The sequence below is a fragment of the Sardina pilchardus genome, chromosome 5, assembly GCF_963854185.1.
Source record: "Sardina pilchardus chromosome 5, fSarPil1.1, whole genome shotgun sequence".
In the NCBI taxonomy this organism is placed as follows: Eukaryota; Metazoa; Chordata; class Actinopteri; order Clupeiformes; family Clupeidae; genus Sardina; species Sardina pilchardus.
The window spans coordinates 7,827,305-7,847,245 of record NC_084998.1 but is presented as its reverse complement, the minus strand read 5'-3'; the positions used below and the strand labels follow the sequence as shown (position 1 = coordinate 7,847,245).

General features: G+C 45.3%; 3 protein-coding genes across 4 annotated transcripts in view; 2 read left to right on the top strand and 1 right to left on the bottom strand.

Moving 5' to 3' along the window:
• Positions 1 to 9,478, top strand: part of LOC134080027 (E3 ubiquitin-protein ligase RNF43) — an 80,940-nt gene extending 71,462 nt beyond the window's left edge. The window contains exons 3-9 of one of the 2 annotated variants that reach the window (XR_009939154.1): positions 2,255 to 2,329; positions 2,921 to 3,055; positions 3,315 to 3,416; positions 3,633 to 3,803; positions 5,271 to 5,373; positions 5,870 to 7,732; positions 8,447 to 9,478. Coding sequence is in view for 1 of the 2 variants with exons in the window: in XM_062536226.1 (XP_062392210.1) it covers positions 2,255 to 2,329; positions 2,921 to 3,055; positions 3,315 to 3,416; positions 3,633 to 3,803; positions 5,271 to 5,373; positions 5,870 to 7,603; positions 8,447 to 8,472 (2,346 nt within the window). In the remaining variant the exon portion in view is untranslated. The remainder of the gene's footprint in view (positions 1 to 2,254; positions 2,330 to 2,920; positions 3,056 to 3,314; positions 3,417 to 3,632; positions 3,804 to 5,270; positions 5,374 to 5,869; positions 7,733 to 8,446) is intronic. The other variant, XM_062536226.1, reaches the window with a different exon arrangement.
• LOC134080032 (RIMS-binding protein 2) overlaps positions 1 to 19,941 on the top strand; it is a 210,831-nt gene that overhangs the window by 130,627 nt on the left and 60,263 nt on the right. The gene's annotated exons all lie outside the window — the stretch shown is intronic.
• Positions 12,378 to 18,633, bottom strand: hpda (4-hydroxyphenylpyruvate dioxygenase a). Its single transcript, XM_062536227.1, has 14 exons — positions 18,520 to 18,633; positions 18,217 to 18,243; positions 18,030 to 18,092; positions 17,313 to 17,417; positions 17,137 to 17,179; positions 16,956 to 17,038; positions 16,043 to 16,132; positions 15,820 to 15,926; positions 15,204 to 15,281; positions 14,802 to 14,964; positions 14,326 to 14,397; positions 14,052 to 14,174; positions 13,743 to 13,859; positions 12,378 to 12,806 (listed from the first exon to the last, which is right to left on the bottom strand). Exons 1-14 carry the CDS (start codon positions 18,520 to 18,522, stop codon positions 12,693 to 12,695), a joined length of 1,188 nt encoding a protein of 395 aa, XP_062392211.1. The 5' UTR covers positions 18,523 to 18,633; the 3' UTR covers positions 12,378 to 12,692.

Here is a 19,941-nt window from a genome sequence, read left to right as displayed (position 1 = left end):
CCTGCTGGCTGAGGCGGCTGTTCAACTGCCTGCTTGATGACTGGTGACTGGGGCAGGAGTTTACAGTAGCCTGGAGGGGACATTTCGGAAACACTTTTCGTTTCTCCCTTTCCGCAGCAAGCAAAAGGCTGTTGAAATGATCTCGTGAGAAAGGGCCACGCCAAGCTGCACCGTCGCTGCCCCAACCAACACCCAACATTACCATTCCACCGCTTTTGTGCAGAGGAGCTTTAGCTCAACGCGCGTATTGTGTGAGCGTATAATGGCTGCATGATTCAGCCATAGGTATGGCGCGGTCACCCTGGAGCGGAGCCTGTGTGTGTGTGTTACTGCCGGCTAAAGCATTCTCCCGGTGGCAGAGTGAAACCAGGCCGCCTTCAAGTGGCTAGTGTGGCCCAGCAATGGCTGTGATTCTCAAAGCATGACCACCCACAATTTCGAAATTCTGCCTGTTCCACAAGCACACACACACACACACACACACACATGTTTGGCCAGTCCTATTGTCCCACGATCTTTTATGGTGTATTGCTGTGATGCAGAGCTGTAAAGAATGTCCTAACTTAATATCTATGGTGTGTTGTGAAATCAATTAGTTGGCTTGTGCCTGAGATATAGTATGGCTTTCTACAAAGCTCTTGAGAGAGCAGCAAGCTGCAGGATGATGTAAGCTGTCTCTTTCTCCCTTTCTTTCTCTCTCTCCCTCTCTCTCTATCTATCTTTCTCTCTCTCTCCCTCTCTCTATCTCTCTCTCTCTCTCTCTCTCTCTCTCTCTCTCTCTCTCTCTCTCTCTCTCTCTCTAACCCCCTTCTGACTCAAGATAATGTGACCTTTGAGGCCCGTGCTGCATGCGTAACATAGCAACATTAACCTACAGTATGTATTAAGAAATCACAATCCCCCCGTGCATTCAAGAGTATGTGTGCAAACTCACTCGCACAAAGGCATACGTGCCGGAACGCACACACGGAGGCATGTATGTGTACACACACACACACACACACACACACACACATACAAGTACATGCCGGTACTCACATAAGCACACACTCACTCACATGAACACTTCGCATGCACTTAGAAACTAATTCAGAAAGCACTTGGCCTATCATACACACACACAGGAAGGAGCGGGAGGCAGGCTTTGAACGTTTGTATGCATAGTGGAGGGAAATGAGTCTGTTTTAGTCATGTATTAACTCTCCCTTTTTGTGTTTTGAAGTGTTAAAATGTGATCCGAGTTCAATGGTGCCGTTCCTCTGAGGGGTTTTCTTATTAACCGGTGATTAATGGATTTGCTAACTGATCTTTTCACCTGTGAGTGAGTGTGTGTGTGTGTGTGTGTGTGTGTGCATGCCTGGATGTGTGTGTGGATATGTGTGTGCATACATGCTAAGAAGAGAAGTCAAGCTTTGTGTGTGTGTGTGTGTGTGTGTGTGTGTGTGTGTGTGTGTGTGTGTGCGTGCGTGCATGCATATGTGCTCTTGTGGATTTGTGCATACATACTAAGAAGATAAGTGAATGTGTGTGTGTGTCTTCATTCCATGGTTGGTCATAGCTTCAGGCTGTTGTTAACATGGTTTGGTGGTGATCTGACCTAAGTTGAGCACCTTTTGAAATTCTTGACTTCATTAAATTGAAATGTTGGTTGGGTGCCCTCAGGAAACGCCAGCCTTTGAACAGCCCGTGTTGAAATAATGATGGCAAGCACTGGGTTTAGTGCGCTCTCTGTTCCCCCACCAGATTCATTCATTCAGATGTTTTCCTAGTTGCCTTGAAGGTGGAGTTGTGAGGATGGTAATACAAGCCTATTAGTTCATAAACTGAAACAAATGACAAGTGTAGTGTTCATGTTCATTCCATATTCTCTCTCTCTCTCTCTCTCTTTCTCTCTCTCTCTCTTTCTTGCTCTGCTTTTGAGGGAAAGCATACAATCAGTGCACACAAACATTTCTTAAGTTTCCTTGTTGTCAGAGCAGAGGTGGGATTGTGTAATGCGTGTAGCTCATTCCATGTGTGTTCTGAACTGCATTTGGACAAGAGTGCCACCTAGTGGTCATCACCCCTGAATGTTTTTACTCACTTTCTTAACTTAGCCTGTGGACATAGACATAAACTCACATATTGGCAAGATTTATGTGCATCTGACAGACCTTTTAATAAGATTCTCTGGAACATATCAGGCTTCTGGGCAATGAAATAGCTGTAGTATTATAAATCAACTGACTCCCCCTCTCTGTGCTGTCCCCGCTAGGCTCGACTGGCTCTGGAGAGAGGTGCTCAGGCTGTTATCTTTGATGTCACTGACCATGCTAATGCGGAGCATGAGGTGAGTTCTTCAATCACATACTGCACAGACAGACATACTGCAACATACTGTTAGCATTTCTTCAGTCACATACATACAGACATACTGTAGCATACTGTTAGCATTCTTCCGTCACATATAGACGTAACATACTGTTAGCATTCTTCAGTCACATACATACAGACAGACATACTGTAGCATACTGTTAGCATTCTTCAGTCACATACAGACATACTGTAGCATACCGTTAGCATTCGAGGACAGATCATTTTGACATTTTGGGAGTTGATGCTAACAGAAACTATGCAATGGCAGCACTTACATCACACCTACTGTAGTCCTTTCCCAGGCCCTTCTCATAGACACAGTCTGCCTTAGGACTTGAGTATACCCACGCCACATGTAGATTCACTCATGGACACATACTGTAGTTGTTCTTATTGTACTCTGCAGTTCATTTGGAGTCTTCCCCTGTGCATTCAGTAGCCTTAGCATAGTGGCCAAGCCTGTGTGGTCAGAAAGGTACATGGACATCCACACGTGACATGGACACTCTCTGATGGACCTTTAGTGGACCCTCAGGTAACATTGGCCTCTCTGTTTCGCTCACAGCTGCAGGACTCGGACTCTCTGCCCGGGCCTGTGGTTCTGGTGCGCGCCAGCCACGCCGAGGAGCTCATGGGCCTGGTCAACAAGAACGAGGAGGCCAGGGTCCAGATCGAGATCATGGTGGAGGTCCAGAAATGGGTGAGACTGAGGGAACTTTGCACTGCACTGCTAGCCAACTATGGGACACCGTGTCCAAGTATGGCTTCACATGGGTCTTGTAAACACTTAATGTTTACCCATATGTATGAAGGAATGCTATTGAAATTGTGCATTATCATGAGCTGCCCTGGAGGGTTTGAAGTTGCATTACTTTCTCAGTCTCCATACTGTTCTCATAGTATCCACCCCCCCCCCCCCTTTTTTTCCCCCTCTCCTTCCTCTCCCCCCTCTTCCGCAGCCCCACTATGATGTGGTCATTCTGCTCACCGTGGTCCTGGCAGTCCTGGCCATCGTCATGATCTTCGCCTTCCGTTACCGCTGCAAGTCCAACAGAACCTGGGTGAGACGGCACTTCTCCCCTTCGTATGGCGCAGCAGTTCCCTTGTTCATTTGCAACTTGGACATCAGTCTGTGTGGAACTGGTATCATCTCCTAGTATAGAGAGTGTCAGTGCTGTTGATGAGTGTCAGTACTGCAGCTAAAACATTGTGAATGGTGCTGAGAGGGATCTCGGGCCTGATCTCACCGTCTGCGCCTCTTTGTTTTTGCGGTTCAGGATTCGGTGCACCAGCAGACGGTGCGCGCCATCAGCCGACTGGAGACGCGCATCTACAGCTCCCAGAGCTGCTCGGGGTCACAGCGCCACCAAGGGTCCCGGGGGTCCGGCAGCAGCTCCAACTCCAGTCCTGTCTGCGCCATCTGCCTGGAGGAGTTTCTGGATGGACAGGTGAGGAGAGAGAGAGAGATATGGATCTGTGTCTGTGCATGTTGTAGTATCTTTATGTAATAATTGCTAATACAAATGTCTTGCTGTTTGTCATGCTAATAAAGCACAATTGAATTGAATTGAAGAGAGAGATATAGACATAGAGAGGCAGGCGGGGGGGGGGGGGGGGGCAACTTGCATCATTCTGCAGCTCTCTCAGAACCTTTTAGAAAGCCATGCTCTCTCAGACACAAGCCAACTACTTGATTACATAGCACACCATAGCTATTAAGTTCTGAATAGAGGGAGGGGGAGAGAGAGGGGGAGAGGGAGGGGGAGAGGGAGGGGGAGAGAGAGGGGGAGAGAGAGGGGGAGAGAGAGGGGGAGAGGGAGCAACAGGTCAATTGAAAGATGATGCATTAAATGTAAGCCCCATGACTGCATTCTTTGGTTGCTTCCACCGGTTTGTGCAGTCATGCGTAGGTCAAAGGTTTGCCTCAGAAGCATCCAGTTCAGTTCCTCTCATCTTGTAGTTGAAACCAATGAGATAATTGAATTCCCTGCTCATTTGAATTTTCTGTTAAGTGACCATATAAAGCAACAATCCACTCAAGTATGCTTTGATCCATTTCACCGTGTTCCACACCAGGTATTCACCATCTGCCTCACAATAGGTGGCTGTTTCCTGTCAGATTAGATTAAAATTGTGTGGCATACACCTTGTTGTACATCTGTTATGTACTCTGCTGCAGTCTGAATGAATTTCTGGAATGCCATAAAGAATGTACAGTGCTGTGCAGATGATTTAGGTACATCTTGAGCAATGCTGTAAAATCATGCTGCTTTAAAAAGGGATATGAAGTGTGACATTGTTAATATCTTATTCTTCTATATATTCGTTTATATCTTATGGTATTCTATATCTTATTTTAATATCTTAATCGTATTCTTATTATTGACACACGGCAAGGCAAGGCAAGTGTATTTCTATAGCACAGTTCAAACACAGAAGCAATTTAACGTGTTCTACATAAATCGGATCAAAACAATAACACAAAGGCATAAAAGGACAGCTAATTATTAAAGAAAGTGAAGTACATGCAACAGAATAATTAAAAAGTAAAGAATAAGAAAAAGAAAAAAATCATGGGCAACTACAATAATAACAAGTAACTCTGTTGAGAGATATGTGTAAAATGTTTGCACCATACAATATGTGTATACTTTGGTCAACTGTTGTTGTTTTTTAAATGTGCTATACAAATATATTTAGTTTGGGAACGTGCACACATCCAAATTAAGGAATAATTAATTCATCAAGTCTGATGAAGAGCCAAAGGGCTTGAAGCGTCACTTTAAACTCTAATAAATTAAATAAACGGAGAGCAAGTGTGCGGACCTACTGTACTTTTTCATGTTGGATCTATGCAAATATATTGACATTGACAGTAACAAGTGTGCTTGATCTGTGTCTCGCCTGTGCTGCAGGATCTGCGGATCATCTCGTGTGCCCATGAGTTCCATAAGGAGTGTGTGGACCCCTGGCTCCTGCAGCACCGCACCTGTCCTCTCTGCATGCACAACATCATGGGTAACCTCCGCATTCAGTCTAGCTACAAATCAATCCGCATGGCTGCCAACTCTCACACTCTCAGTGAGAGTGAGATTCATTCATTTGATTGGCTCCACGCACTCTCACATCAATCTAATGTGTGAGCGTTGGCAGCTATGCTTGGACATGGTGGTGTTTTATGCAAGTTAAAAGACACAAAACCATGTTAATACCATATTATTACTGCCCTTATAGCTGAATTCACTATCACAAAATCACTATGGAAGCCGCTGCTAATAGTTGGGAAATGACGGTAGAATGAGCCACTAGAGGAGATGTCCCGTGGCTGTGTATAGATAGATAGATAGATAGATAGATAGATAGATAGATACATAGATACATACATACATAGATACATACATACATAGATACATAGATAGATACAGTACATAGATACACAGATACATAGATGCTTTATTGGTCCCCAAGGGGAAATGTTGTTGTGGGTCTGAGCCGCTGGTCTTCCTGTGTGCAGGTGCAGAGATGGCCGCCGCTCGGCTGGCCCAGAGGAGCCGCATGCAGCCTCCGCCCGAGCACAGCCAGGCCTTCCTCCACCCGCACCCCCACCCCCACCCGCACCCCCACCCCCACCCGCACCCGTACCCCGGCCCCCACGGCTACCCCTCACAGCACGCCATCCCCTTCTCCCTGCGGCCCTCCTACCACCGCGCGGGCCCCTCGGGCCCCTACCCGCCGCTGGGCCACTACCGGGGCTCCCCTCCGCTCCACCCGCGCACGCTCCGCTGCCGGCCCCTGGGCCCCGGGTGCAGCTACCAGCTGGCCCCCGAGGGCCACCACATGGGGGGCGGAGGAGGAGGAGGAGGAGGGGGCCGCGTGCACAGGACAGCGGGGGGGATGTGCCGGAGCGCGGGGCACCTGGGAGCGCCGTCTCTGTACGGGCCGCGTACGGAGCGCGTACGGACCTGTCACGGGCACCGGTGCACGTCCGGGGCGCGGGCACAACACGTGCCCGGCGGCGGCATTGCCGTTGTTGGCGCAAGCGGCGTCCAGCAGGTGGCGCACAGCCGGCAGGACGACGGCAGCTGCTCGGGCGCCAGCTACCGCACGGAGCGCAGCGGCTACCTGGCGGACGGGCCGGCCAGCGACTCCAGCTCGGGCCCCTGCCACGGCTCGTCCAGCGACTCGGTGCTCAACTGCACCGACGTCAGCCTGCAGGGCGTCTACGGCAGCTGGTCCACCTTCCGCAGCTCGCTCAGCAGCGACTACGACCCCTTCGTGTACCGGCCGGGCCGCGGCCCCCGCCGAGACAGCCTGGAGGGAACGCGGCCGCGCTCCCTGGACTCCGTCATGAACCGGAGCGGGATCGGCGGGATCGCCGGTATCGGCGTTTGCGGGGACGAGCTTCTCCCGCCGGCTCCGCCCGCCGTCTTTAGCCACGTGCACTACCACCGCCACCGGCACCACTACTACGAGGACGAGCGCGGCCAGACGCAGGGGCCCGGCCGAGGCTCCGACGAGGAGCTCGGGGGGCCGGCGGCGGCGGTGGTGATGGTGGCGGCCGGTAGCGGCGGTGGTATCGGTGGTCCCCCCGTCCCCTCCGCGGACAAAGACTCGCCGCTGTGCTCGCTAGCGCACCCCTCCTGCCAGTGCCCCAAGGTGGGCCACTCAGACAGGTCAAGCCACGGGGGGTCGGAGGGCCAGGACAAGGACGTGGACCGGCCTCTGTCGGCGCTGCCCTCCCCTCCCCCTCCTCCTCCTCCTCCTCCCTGCTGCCACCAGGGCCCTCCGGGACGCCAGCAGCAGCAGCAGCAGCAGCAGCAGCGTTGGCGTGCGATGGGCAGCTGTGGGCTGGACGCTTCCCCCGCGGCGGGGCTGCCCACCGTTCGCTTCCACCAGAGCCTGGACCTGCAGGACGACTGCAGCATCCACATCCACTACGGCCAGAGCCCCCACGCCGCCGCCTACTGCTGCCCACCGCCTCCTCCTCTCCCCCCGCCAGACATGCCCGCGGCCGGCCTGCTGCCCGTGCCCCTCATCCTGGACTCGGCGGGCATGGGCGAGTGGCCGTGCTGCGCGGGCGCCCACGTGGTGTGGCAGAAGCGGGTGCAGCAGGCGCACTCGGAGCCCCAGCTCCTCCTGGAGCCCGTGGGGCACGACGGACACCGCTGCCGGGCTCGCCACGGCCACCAGGGGGCAGAGCTGCCCGCCGACGTCTGCCTGTACTGCCAAACACTACACAACAATCAGGGTGAGCCTACAGTATAGCACATGACCGCAGCTCTGCCTGTACTGCCAAACACTACACAACAATCAGGGTGAGCCTACAGTATAGCACCGCAGCTCTGCCTGTACTGCCAAACACTACACAACAATCAGGGTGAGCCTACAGTATAGCACTGCAGCTCTGCAGATGTGTCACTAGTTCAACTCAATTCAGTCCTATTTTCATGTAATTGTTGTTTTCATGTATGTTTCATGATAGCGGCTGTCTCAAGGGAGATTACATTATATTACATTGCATTACTGTATATTACATTACATTACATTACATTTGGCTAACGCTTTTTTAGGCAAAACTACATGGTAAACAGTTTAGGCTTTTTAAAGCAATTCTCACAACAATTCTTTGATATTTTTTAAAAAGGTGGAGTGCAATACAATAAGTGCATCAGTGAGAACTGTTTTTAAATGAAAAGTGTCAAGTGTTAGTTCTAGTCAGGTGGTAAGTCTTGGATCAGCAAGACCAGTCGTAAGTAGTGCTATGAGAGGAGATGTTTTCTAAACGTAACGTAACGTAACGTAACGTAACGTAACGTAACGTAACGTAACGTAACGTAACGTAACGTAACGTAACGTAACGTAGCGTAACATATTAATATATCTTGGTGCTCAGCTTGAACTTGATTGTCAGTTGTGCTTTAAGGATTATATTTTCCGCTGTCTGTTTGATAACAGAAGACAATTTGATTAGACAGTAAATTGAATGTGCTTATCGGAAAAGCTAGCTGTATCACTTCATTGATATTGCCATTGTGAGGGATGTGTTGTGAGTGGAACTAACCCGGCTGCCTGTGCTGTTGGCCCCCAACAGGATCAGAGGAGGAGTCTGGTGTGTGAGAGTCTGGTGCGTCGCCAGGGTCACGCTGCTACTCAAGAGCCGGAAATGGACAAAACTCATCAGCCGCCTCTCTCACAAAACAAAAAAAAAAACGTCTTCCAAATAATTCCACGTCCCGTCTTCCCTCAGAAAGCCTCTCTCTCCCCCTCCGGCATCTGTCGGTTCCCACACTAGAAGGTACTTAGTCAGTCCAGCCTCTCGCAGAGAGTGAAAAAGCTCACGCAGGTCCAGTTTTTGTCAATGATTTCATAGTTTATCCGTTGGTTGAGCCACAGACCTCTATGAGGTCTGACAGACATGCCATTCAGCTTGTCAGCTTTTCATTTTTTTTTTTTTCATTTTCTTGAATGAAATGTGCTGGTGGTGTGAACGGGAACTCAAAAGACGCTGGAGAAAAAGCTTTCTCAAAACTTAAAAGGGGAAAAAAAGTGTTTTGTTCTATTTTTGCTTTGTGCCTTTTTGTTTGACAATTACAGGAAGCATTGATTACACTGCATTTTAAATAGAAGTCCCAGAAATCCTCAGTGACCTCCCTGGATGACCTGTGCCAGGGGACTAAGCTGCAGTTTATTATGCACAACAAATGACATTACCCCCCACCCATCCCATTTGCCCAAATCAGTCCTTATCCATAAACAGAGTAGGACATCTCTGGAAGGAAGGAAAGATTGTTTATGGTGGACAGACGATTGCTTTAAATGCACACAGCTGGCCAGGTGGTGTCTCTCTCAGTCAATGACAAGTCTGTCACATGAATCTGTGTGGATGTCTTTCAAGCCAGTATGAGAAAAAAAAACAACCCTCATGTTGGAGGAAGCACAATTACCATGTGTATGAAAAGATTATTTTCCCCCCATATGACGTTAGGGTTTCTTCAAACAAGGGGAGGGTTTTATTTCAGTTATCCAGCCAGTGAGTTGAGCAGCTCCTCCATACTGGAATGCACCAGAAATCAGTGACCTCAGACACCTCAGGATTCTAACCCCCCCCCCCCCACCCCACCCCCCCACCCCCACCCCTGTGTGATTGTTGCCGGCAGCAGCCATGATATCATATCATTGTGATGTAATTCAAAGGTGCTTGTTCTGCCCGTGTTCAGTTTTTGTATCTGTCTCCAGCCTACCTCAGATTAGAAATCACAAATGTCCCGTCGCCTCTGTGCTACTTTCACGGTACTTCTGCAGCTTTCTTTCACACAAAGAGAGGGAGGGAGGGAGAGAGAGAGAAAGAGAAAGAGAGAGTGTTATCCAGAGAGTGTGAGGCTATGTCTTGTATCCCTCTCCCTTGGTAATTAAAGTCGAGAGTGTAGAGGTCACAAAGGTCTGGGTCTTGAGCTAGTTAATTCAAAAAAGGCAGCTGTTTCCATTTTTAGCACACTTTTTGTTTTGTTTTCTTTTCTTTTCTTTTTTTTTTCATTGTTTTGTTTGTTTGTGTTTTTTGCCCTGTAATTATATGTTCAATGTTGAAACAAATTGACTGAACGAAGTGGGAGGGTCTGAAAAATATCAAAAAAAAAAAAAAAAAAAGCTAGTCATCTTCTGGTCATTCATTTTCTTTCTTTTTTATTTTTCTCATCTCAGAGGGCTATATATTTGGCTGTTGGCTCACTGTACATGATACTGAGCACAGGCTCGCTGGGGTCAAGATTAACGATCACACCCTCTGTTGAACACACTGACCAACACCTGCTACAGGTTACAAGCTTAACTCAAGTCTGTTGCTACACAGTCCCAAGCTACAATGTCCTAGTTCAATGTCCTCCAGTCAACCAGCATACAAGCTTGCCAAAGGTGCCTTTTTTGTTTTTCAACAATCTGTTTTCACTTGCAGGACATTTCACAATGTCTTTCTTTTTTGTAATGTTTTTGCATAAATGTCATTATAATTGGAGGAAAGCCATTGCCAGTCTGCCTCGAGTTGGAACTTGAGTTGACACCCTGTTTTTAAAGCTATGGCCTTTGAAATTGCTCTAAGGACAAGTCTGGTAAAGTATTCTTACTCAAGCAGCAGGTTCTGACCTGGATCTGAAAGGAGTAAAATCCCAGTTAAAAAAAACGAGATTTTCCCCTCATTTGAAAAAGTTTTAATAGAAACTACAATAAAACACACTGGAAATGTTGCAAGCGCAGATGTCTACTGGGCATTGTCTTTTCCCTTCTCCCATTCTTTGAAAATGATTTTTTTTATTTCTTTTATTTTAATACCCTTGCACACAAAGACTGCTAGAATGTGAACAGTGACTCTATGTTAATCTCAGACTGGCCTCCAGATGTTTCTTTTGGAGAGAAGATACAGCACTTACATTTCCTTACTAATGAGGTTAATCCACAGCCCTTGTCATTATGTGTGCTTTGAAATAAATGGTATGCTTCACAATAGATTCAAATGTATGTGAAATGTAATGGCCCCCGAAATGGAATGGCCCCTTGATCTAGTTGCAATTGATGTGTCAAGTGTGCCGATATTACTGGATGTTAAAGTTACCAATGATTTGAACACTGAGTGGCCTGTCGTGGGTCAGCCGATGCTGATCTCTGTTTTTTTTAAACAAACAGTCTGAAAGTCACTCTAAGGGGCAGTGTTGGAGGGGAAAGCTATTAATTGAAGCTAATCAATTTTAACTGTTAGTACTGTACCAAAGAAAACCAGATGTTGCATGCGAGCAAAGCATAGGGTAGTCTTTATAGAAACTGCATTGCTATATTCTATCATGTAAGATGTATTTGTTCCTTCAGCCATACGAGTTGAATATTTGGTGATATTGACATATGTTCAGCATCCAGGACTCTTGCCATTAAAAAGAAAAAAGAAAAAGAAAAAAAAAGTCAGAAAGTCAGTGCCTTGTAGACAAATCCTCATGTATGCAAATGACCTGTGTAAGTGTAAGAAACATGTCTGTCCATTTCCCAATGTCTGTGAATTTCCAGTTCATCTCTCTGTAGTCTGTTTTTTTTTTTTTTTTTTTTTTTTTGATGACCTCTGTCTTTAAATGACAAAAACACAAACCGCACTTTGGCTTGTAGAAAAAAAAGAAAAGAAAAAAAGAAATCAAAGTGAAGAGCTCAAAAGCAAACAAAGCACTATGTAGCTACCAATACAATGAAAGTTCACTTAAATCCATGAAATGTCACTGAACATTTAGGGTGATTTTTACCTTTTAGTCCTTTTTGTTTGTTTTAATGTTTTGTTTTGTTTTAATGTTCTGTTTTGTTTTTTCATTTTGAAACAGAATGAGCTGAAACTGCCTTTTTTTCTAATAGAGCACAGTCCCTTTTGAAAATTGAGGGAGCTGCCAGTATATTTTCGATACTTTGCATAAAAAAAGAGAAAGACAAAAACAGAATTAAGATAAAGTGTTGTATTTTATATATAATAGAACATTTCAGTATGGTAATATGTCACTAATATATTTATTTACTAATATATTTATCCATTTTGTCCAGGTCTGAGAAAATGTAATGTTTTCTTCATCTTTGGAATGAAATCTTTATGAAACGTACAGGTGCCATCATAGATGTATCAACTTGGCTTCATTCCAATTATATGCAAATAAATTATTTTGAAATAATTTGCACATTGTCATTCATTTCTTTCAAATAAGAATAAGTTATAAACCAGCCCGAATAGTACACATCAAGGGCATTGATGCTAGACTGTGAGGGATGAGGATCAAATTCAAAATCACTAGTTGTTCATTAATTTGGCCAACTTGTCTGAAGCTTTGCCAGAGTAGTAAAGGCCATGCCAACGTTACTTTGTTTTGTCTCTTTGAACTGTTCTGAACATTCTGTCTCCCCCGTCACGTCCAGAGTTCAACAGACAGCTATATCAGTATCCAAGTCAAAACATGAACATTGTTGTTTTTTAGTTATAACTTTTTCAGAAAGTCAACACCAAGCAAAGCAAGAGAGAAAAGTGCTTTTATTGAAGAATTGGTGATGTCTTATCTTTGGCAGCTTTGTACATTTAGGCAATGTTGTGCAGGGAAGATGTTTTAAAATTTTACACCAGAGAGAGAATATAATGAGACAATAAACATTTAAACAAACCTTCCACATGTGAAACCATTGCAGTGTTGATGCAAGCTGTGTGTAGTATATATTTTTTTCAGTTTCCTTCACTACTTCATGGGAAATATTTGAACACTGTTTATGAGGACTGTGTGTGTGTGTGTGTGTGTGTGTGTGTGTGTGTGTGTGTGTGTGTGTGCCTAGATGTGTCAGTGGAACTTCGTGGAGCCTCCCTCTGGAGTAAGCACTGTGAGATTGCCTCTGGCATCCTGGTCTTTCTCAATGGCTTCAAACAGGGATTTGAAATTTCCGGCCCCAAAGCCCTGGAACAAGCACAAGATTGTGTGTGTTATTATCGCCATACATTTCAACTGCCCCTGTAAACACAGATTATAATCTTGACACCTATTTAGTTCAAATAACCATCCGTTACTGAATGATGGTTCTACAACTAATGCCATACTTATGTCAGTTGACTACTTTTCTAAATTGTCACAAGAATTTCACACTTTGACATACTGTTTTTTTTTTTCTTCGGTTTCCCAATATCCTCTTAATTCTATTTTCACACTCACTGAACACTGGTCAAATATCTAAGTCTAAGGTGTGTCCTAGCCACAGATTCCTCACCATCTAACCTGCATTTTTTGAGAGGCCCTTAACTGTTGAAATTCTCATAATCTTTGAAAAGAGATCCTTTGTTGTGGCTGTCTCTGAAATTTCCTCTTCCAGACATTTCTTCTACCTCACACACACACACACACACACACACACCTAAAAGAGCCCCTCTTGACTAGAAAAAGGGGCCTGCCCAGACAGGCAGTGAACACCCAGTGTAAAAGAAACGCCAGTGGCACTGCTTAGTTCGGGCTCCTCTGTGTAAAGGTGAACAAGATGATGCACATCTCTCACTCTCTCTGACAGAGGGTCTGGAATGCATGATCTTTCATCGCAGCTCTCTCTACAGTTGGCCGAGAGGAGGAATTGATTATCTGAGAGACAATTATTTTTTTTTCTGCCTTAGACACCTGCATGTGAACACAGCTCAGTGGACAGAATCAACTTAAAAGTGACTGAGAGTGATGATGGTTGACGGCTAATATATACAGTAGGTTGAGGTGCTATCCATTTGCAGCCATAAGAACAGGGGCGTCATCGGGATTGGTGTAAAACGATCTTCATCTTCACCACAATACGCAAATGACTAAATGAAGTTGAGGTCTTCTACCTGTTCTCCCGTGCATGTGGGAAATACTCACAAAGTGGTTATTCCTCTGGATGACCTCCAGGAAGAGAGTGGGTCTGTCCTGCACAGGCTTGGTGAAGATCTGGAGTAGGTAGCCCTTGTCATCAAAATCCACTAAGATTTTCAGCTCCTGGACGCAAACAGGACAATAAGAATGTGAACGCCCGCAGTCAAGCACACTCGAGGTGAACCAGTTCAAGTTGCCTCAAAAGCTTTTCACAGCACCATGTGCTTACGAGCAAGCAAAGCTTGCCCAAATCCGGAGCTCTGCTTGTGGTGGGAAATTCCATACGGCACTCCGTAGTGCTTTCCCAAGGCTCACCTGCAGCGTGTTGAGGTCCTCCTTCACTTTGATCTTGGCCGTCTTGAGGTTCTGCCGAAGGCTGTCGTAGTAAGTGTCAGGTGCGGCGAGGAACTCCATTCCCCGAGCCCTCAGGTTCACGATCTGTCTCCGCACAAAACACATAAGGCAGACCTCAGCTTTAATTAGGAGATGGGCAAGATGGCTACCCGTCAATCACTGTTCTGTCATAACAGATTCACTTCAACTGATTCTTGTCAGCAGGCAAGAGGCAAGCTGAGATAGACAGACTCACCGCTTGTATGATGTTGGGTGTGTTCAGGGCAATGTGTTGCACTCCAGGCCCACCATTGTAGTCCACATACTCCTATTGGAACAAGTGCGATGAATCTTTTTTTTTTTAAAACAAAACACTAACCACATGTCTTCATAACACAACAAAGGGACCCACACTAATTTCAAATAATAAACCGAAAGGCAAATGCTCAAATACAGTAGCTAAGACAATGTCAATTGAATCTGCTTTCTAGTAGTAAATGGAATGTATTTTATGGCAGTCATGACAGTTGGCAGTCATCAGTGGTGTACAACTGTATAAAGAGGACCCACAGTAACATAGGTTACACAAACTAGTTTGTTTGTGATTCAATTATTTTAATTTTAGGAAAGCTCTTATGGGTTTTTTTTTGTTTTGTTTTGTTTGTTTTGTGTTGGACTACCATCCAGCTGAATCCTGGGACAAGGCCTGGGGTGAAAACTTGAGCACTGCACCTGAATTTGTGACTTCTTCTTCCCAGGGGCCGGTTCGTTGATGGGCATCTTGATGGTCTCCTCATAGTTGGTGACCACGATGGATCTGAGGGAACTGTACTGCGTGTGGATCTGCTTGTCGTCTATGGACCAGAACCGGTGAAACATTAAGCACTTCTGATACCTGGATGGAGACGTGGACAAAAAGTGCCAGAGTTAAAGAAACCCAACTGTAGGAATACAGCTGATGTCAGTATAGATAGTAATGTCAGAATAGATAGACAGACAGACAGACAGACAGACAGACAGATAGATAGATAGATAGATAGACAAATAGAGTGTTAGCCTACATGAATGAGTGAATGATTGAGTAAGAGGGAGAGGGAGAGAGAGAGAGAGAGAGAGAGAGAGAGAGATACCCACCAGTCAGATACTGGTACCATATCGTCATCTGGTTGGTTCCCCACAATGTGATCAATGAAACTTAGCCCGCCTGGTGGCCTATAGATATAAGGATGAGGGGGCATCAGATGAAGTCAGTGTATCCCTTTGTGTGAGAGGCTATGGGCTCTGCGCACTAGTTTACTTAAAGTCAGCAAACCAGTTTACTGTTTGTTGATATTGCTGTCAACAAGCACCTGAAAACATGTGTTCGCTGAAAACCCCTCCCTCCTTATTTTGCGCAGCCACAGAACATAGGCTGGCATTTTTAGAGGAAGCTAAACGGAGGAAGCTAAAATCACTTTTTTAATGACCTAAAGCCGAGCAGAGTGGCATACAGCAGTGCTCCTTAGAGCTGCCCATGGACATTACGTGCACATTGCGTACATTATGGTTCTTACCTTTTGGTATAGCCATGTCAACAAACAGGTTTGGTTTGCCGACTTCATGTAAGCTATAGTGCACAGAGCCTATATAATTCTTACAGGTTCGTCCTGTAATCATAAACCAATCATTCCTTTCAGGAAAATGATCAATAAATCCATTCTTTGTGAGGGTGATAAAACGTGGTATCAAGTGCGGTTAGTATTTCACTCACAATTTTGGGAGCAGAGGATCACGGAAGAGGGGCTCTTTGTAGCCCGGAAGGAAGAGACCTTTGTAGGGTGTCATGTATTCTATGAGTGTGTGTGTTGTGTCCCCATACTGGAAGAGGGAGGAGGCAGACATATGATCAGTATTAGTTCAGGTAATTATCAAAACAGGCTTTATGAAGCAGGTGTGGTGGTTTGGCGTGGCATGCTTGCACAACAGGGCCTTACCGTTTGAATGACAGCGTATTTGACTTTTCCTTGAGTGTCCTGCTCCACCCAAGGTGCCTTTACAATGACAGCACCTCTCTCCTGAGCTGTCTGTAAATATTTAAGAGACAGATTACTGTACTGTTGCAACCTCAGGACAGGTTAACTTACAGTCTGTGTGCAACATAGCATGCGCATGTAAATTTGTATCGGAACAATTTGAAAACTTATTTTATTCTGAAGTCAGTTCTGCAATAAAAGTACCAAACAGGCTTGTGCAAAATTCTTTTAGATTTGGCCTCAATTCAATTCATGAATTCACTTGGCTCTGCCCACTGGAAGTTGAATTGGAATTGGACATGGAATTAAATTCATGGCAATTCAAAGAGATCCCGCACAGTCACAACAGAAAGAATGAGTTGAATCCCACATGCATTCAGTGTTGGGAAGGTTACTTTGGAAATATAATTGGTAACTGTTGTAAGTTATTTATTGTGTAATGCAATCATATCTGACTAACACTACACTTAAATTATGTGTATGAATTTCTTCGAAATCTTCGAAAACTTCTTTTGATTTAAATTTCTACTTGTACAAACGTATAATTGTGAAACCAGATGGGTAAACCCTGCCTGAACTTCTGGCAAATTTGGATTTCGCCTGGCAGCTCAGGCTGGAAATCTGCACGTCTACCTCCTCTGTTCCCTGCCAGAACCGTTGGCTCCAATCCGAAACTAGCTTATCCAAATGACGCACCGGATCGTTGGTCTGATTGGTTGAAGGACTATCCAAGCGTACGGAGTCAATTGAACGATGCCCATTGATGACGCCTCTTGTGCAGTAGAAACAAAGCACAGCCTCCCCATACTAATGTTGAATCTGAAAAGATTGAGCTTAGTATCATGGTGATAGCCAGACTAGATACATCACACACCTTGACTAAGAAGTCACAGTCCTCCACCTGAAAGGCGATGTCTTTGACCCCGTCACCATGCTTCATCAGGTGCTCACCCATTTCTGAGGAGAACAGATTTATAACACGTCATTTTCTGATTGGTTACTAAATGTACTGAAAGGGTTAAATCAAAGAGAGATTTAAAAGCACACAAACAAACCCTCGTTCCCAGGATTTAGAGAGGACTCGAAGACAAATACTATCTGCAGAGTGGCAAAAAAAAAAGACCAAAAATGAATCAATTTAACTTCTGATTTAAATGAGCCTTGAGTAAACAACATGCTGGGTGTCTGAGTGATATGACTGACAAGGCAGTGGAGCTGAAGGAGAACACACCTTATCCTGCTTGATGACATGAGACACCACTTCTCTGCTGCCGGTCTCCAGTCCCTTGTAAGCCATTGGCTCGAAGCCCATCTTATCACAGTAGAATGCAGCAGCCTGAGGAGGGAGCATGAAGTGAGATTGATGCTGCTGAATTGACCACTCTGTCGTCAATCATTCCTCTCCACAAAGCAGGGGGATACACAGTGCACTTTAATCTAAGGTTTTTTATTGTCACATCTTTCTGAGTGAAACATGACTCAGTAATATATTTTCATGTCCAGTTTTCCTCAAATGCATGTGCATTGGGTGTCTGCCAACATCACAAACAGTCTTGCATCAGATGAATGACCCAACCGTACAATTTCGCAATTCCACTTTCGACATATTTGAACCTATTTAGTCCGAACAATACACACATGTATTCTAAAAAGGCACTAAATCATGTCACTTCTAACTCTGATGATAAGTCAATGATGAGTCATTGGTTGTTTTTTGAAATGCAAGGTCAGGGAGTTCAACTCATGTGTGTTATTTACAATTTACTTATTTAATGACAGCAGGTGTAATTAGCTTAAGGCTAACACTGGAGCAATGCATCAAATGGCAACATTTATATTAAAGATGGGAAGTGGCTCCAAATAAATGAAATGAAAAGTCAAACATTTTGATAGTCTACACATATAACGTCTTGTAAACAGTTTTGGAAAGGTCAGTATGGATTATTACCTGTTTGGCATTGCCCACCCAAAAGGTTACATGATGGAACCTCACAAACCGGCCCTTGGCGTGCTAAAATGGTGAAAGACAAATATTCCCTTAATATGTGTTGCATAGAGTTGACAGCAATGTGTTATCAGGATTGATAGTCTTAGTAATCACAGATATCTTTGAAGAGTAATTCCAAATGATCTACCTTTTCTCCCTTGTCTGTGTAGGAAGTCTAACAGAAGAATGGAAGAGAATCAGAAAATTATATAAAATCACACAATTTTCTACCGGTCATCTCTTCTAAATATTATTTTAACAAATTAGTGTCTGATAGGCTACCCCATTACCATACATTAATGAATCCTTATAAGTTATTATACACATGTTTTACATGCTCTCAGCCACTATGGCATCTCACGAGAAAGAAATAGAGGATGAAGGTGAAATGTCCTGCGATTGGTGGATTTCAAAGATGCTGAGTCATTTCAGGCTGTTGGTCCTTACTCACCATGATGTGGACAGCGATGGGCACCTGTAGCTATCAAGTGGCACCAGAACAGTCTAGAGCGCTCGCCCGAGGCACGCACCCACAGATAAGTAGTGGCCGACGGCCCCCCCGGTTGATTGGCTTGTGGGACAACACCCCTCTGTCCTCTGCTCAACCCCACCCCCCTGTCATAGGTGACTCCCAGGGGTGCCGGGCCGCAGCATCCAACTCATGTTTGCCAGCCGCTGTCATCTAGCCAGTACCATATTGACTCATGCATGTCATTTCCCTATTTGGGACAACAAGCTCTTTCCTGACCTAAGGTCGTTTTCTGCAGGGGGGTGGTGGTGGTGGTGGTGGTGAGGGGGGGGGGGGGGGGGGTGGGGGGGGGGGGTTGGTCTCAGGTTATTCAGGCCATTTCAGTTCAATTCTATGTTAGACTTCCCGTCAGGGGGATTCTTGGTGGGCAGTAAGCAAGTAAATTTCCCAGCTCTATCTGGCCAGTCACAAGACACTGTTCACAGCAACCCTAACCTCTTTGCATTTTTGCTTCTGTTTTTGGTTTGTGTGAGTTTTAACTAAAAAAAAAAGTGCCCATACATTTTGTGGTTTGCAAACCACTTGTGAACTGAGCTGCCTTCCATTTCAACAATGTAAAGCCATCTCTCCAGATAGCTAAATATTAAAGTTAGAAATCTGTGTAATATTACATTGTAAACATATTCATTGCCTGCCATTTTTCTGTGCTGCGTACCCTTCTAAAGCATGAGAATATGGTCACTATTTCAATTCTGCCACTAGAGGGCAGTGCAAGACTGCTCCGAAACACACAAGTGCCACTCTGAGACCGGCCTGTATTGAACACAGCAGCAACTTTGGCTTGCTTTTTAAACCCATAACTTACAAGTGCTCATCTGTTGTATTGACCATTCTGTCATCATACATAGGCTATGAAAATGAATATGAAAAAAAAAAAAAACAACACATATATATTAGAACCACGGAAATGTTAAGAATAACTTGTATTGTTCTATCTGGCATCAAATGTGGTTTCTTATTAATTGTACAATCCAACCTAATTTGTAAAGAAAGTCCTCTCAGGCCCCAAAGAAAGGGTCAAAGGTCACAAGCGTGTTGAATACACAGAGGAAAGGTGAAAGCTCAGCTCCACTATCTGTTGGCTGGGAGAGCGTGTTCAGGTCAAACAGCAGCGATAATTAGGGGGAAGGCCATCAAACGAAAATAGCACCAGCGTATCTACAACGCTGTAAACAGAAGACTAACCTAACACATGGCACGTACACACATACACACACACATACACACACACACATACACACACACACATGCGCACGCGCGCACACACACACACACACACACACACACACACACACACACACACACACACACACACACACACACACACACACACACAGAGCCAGT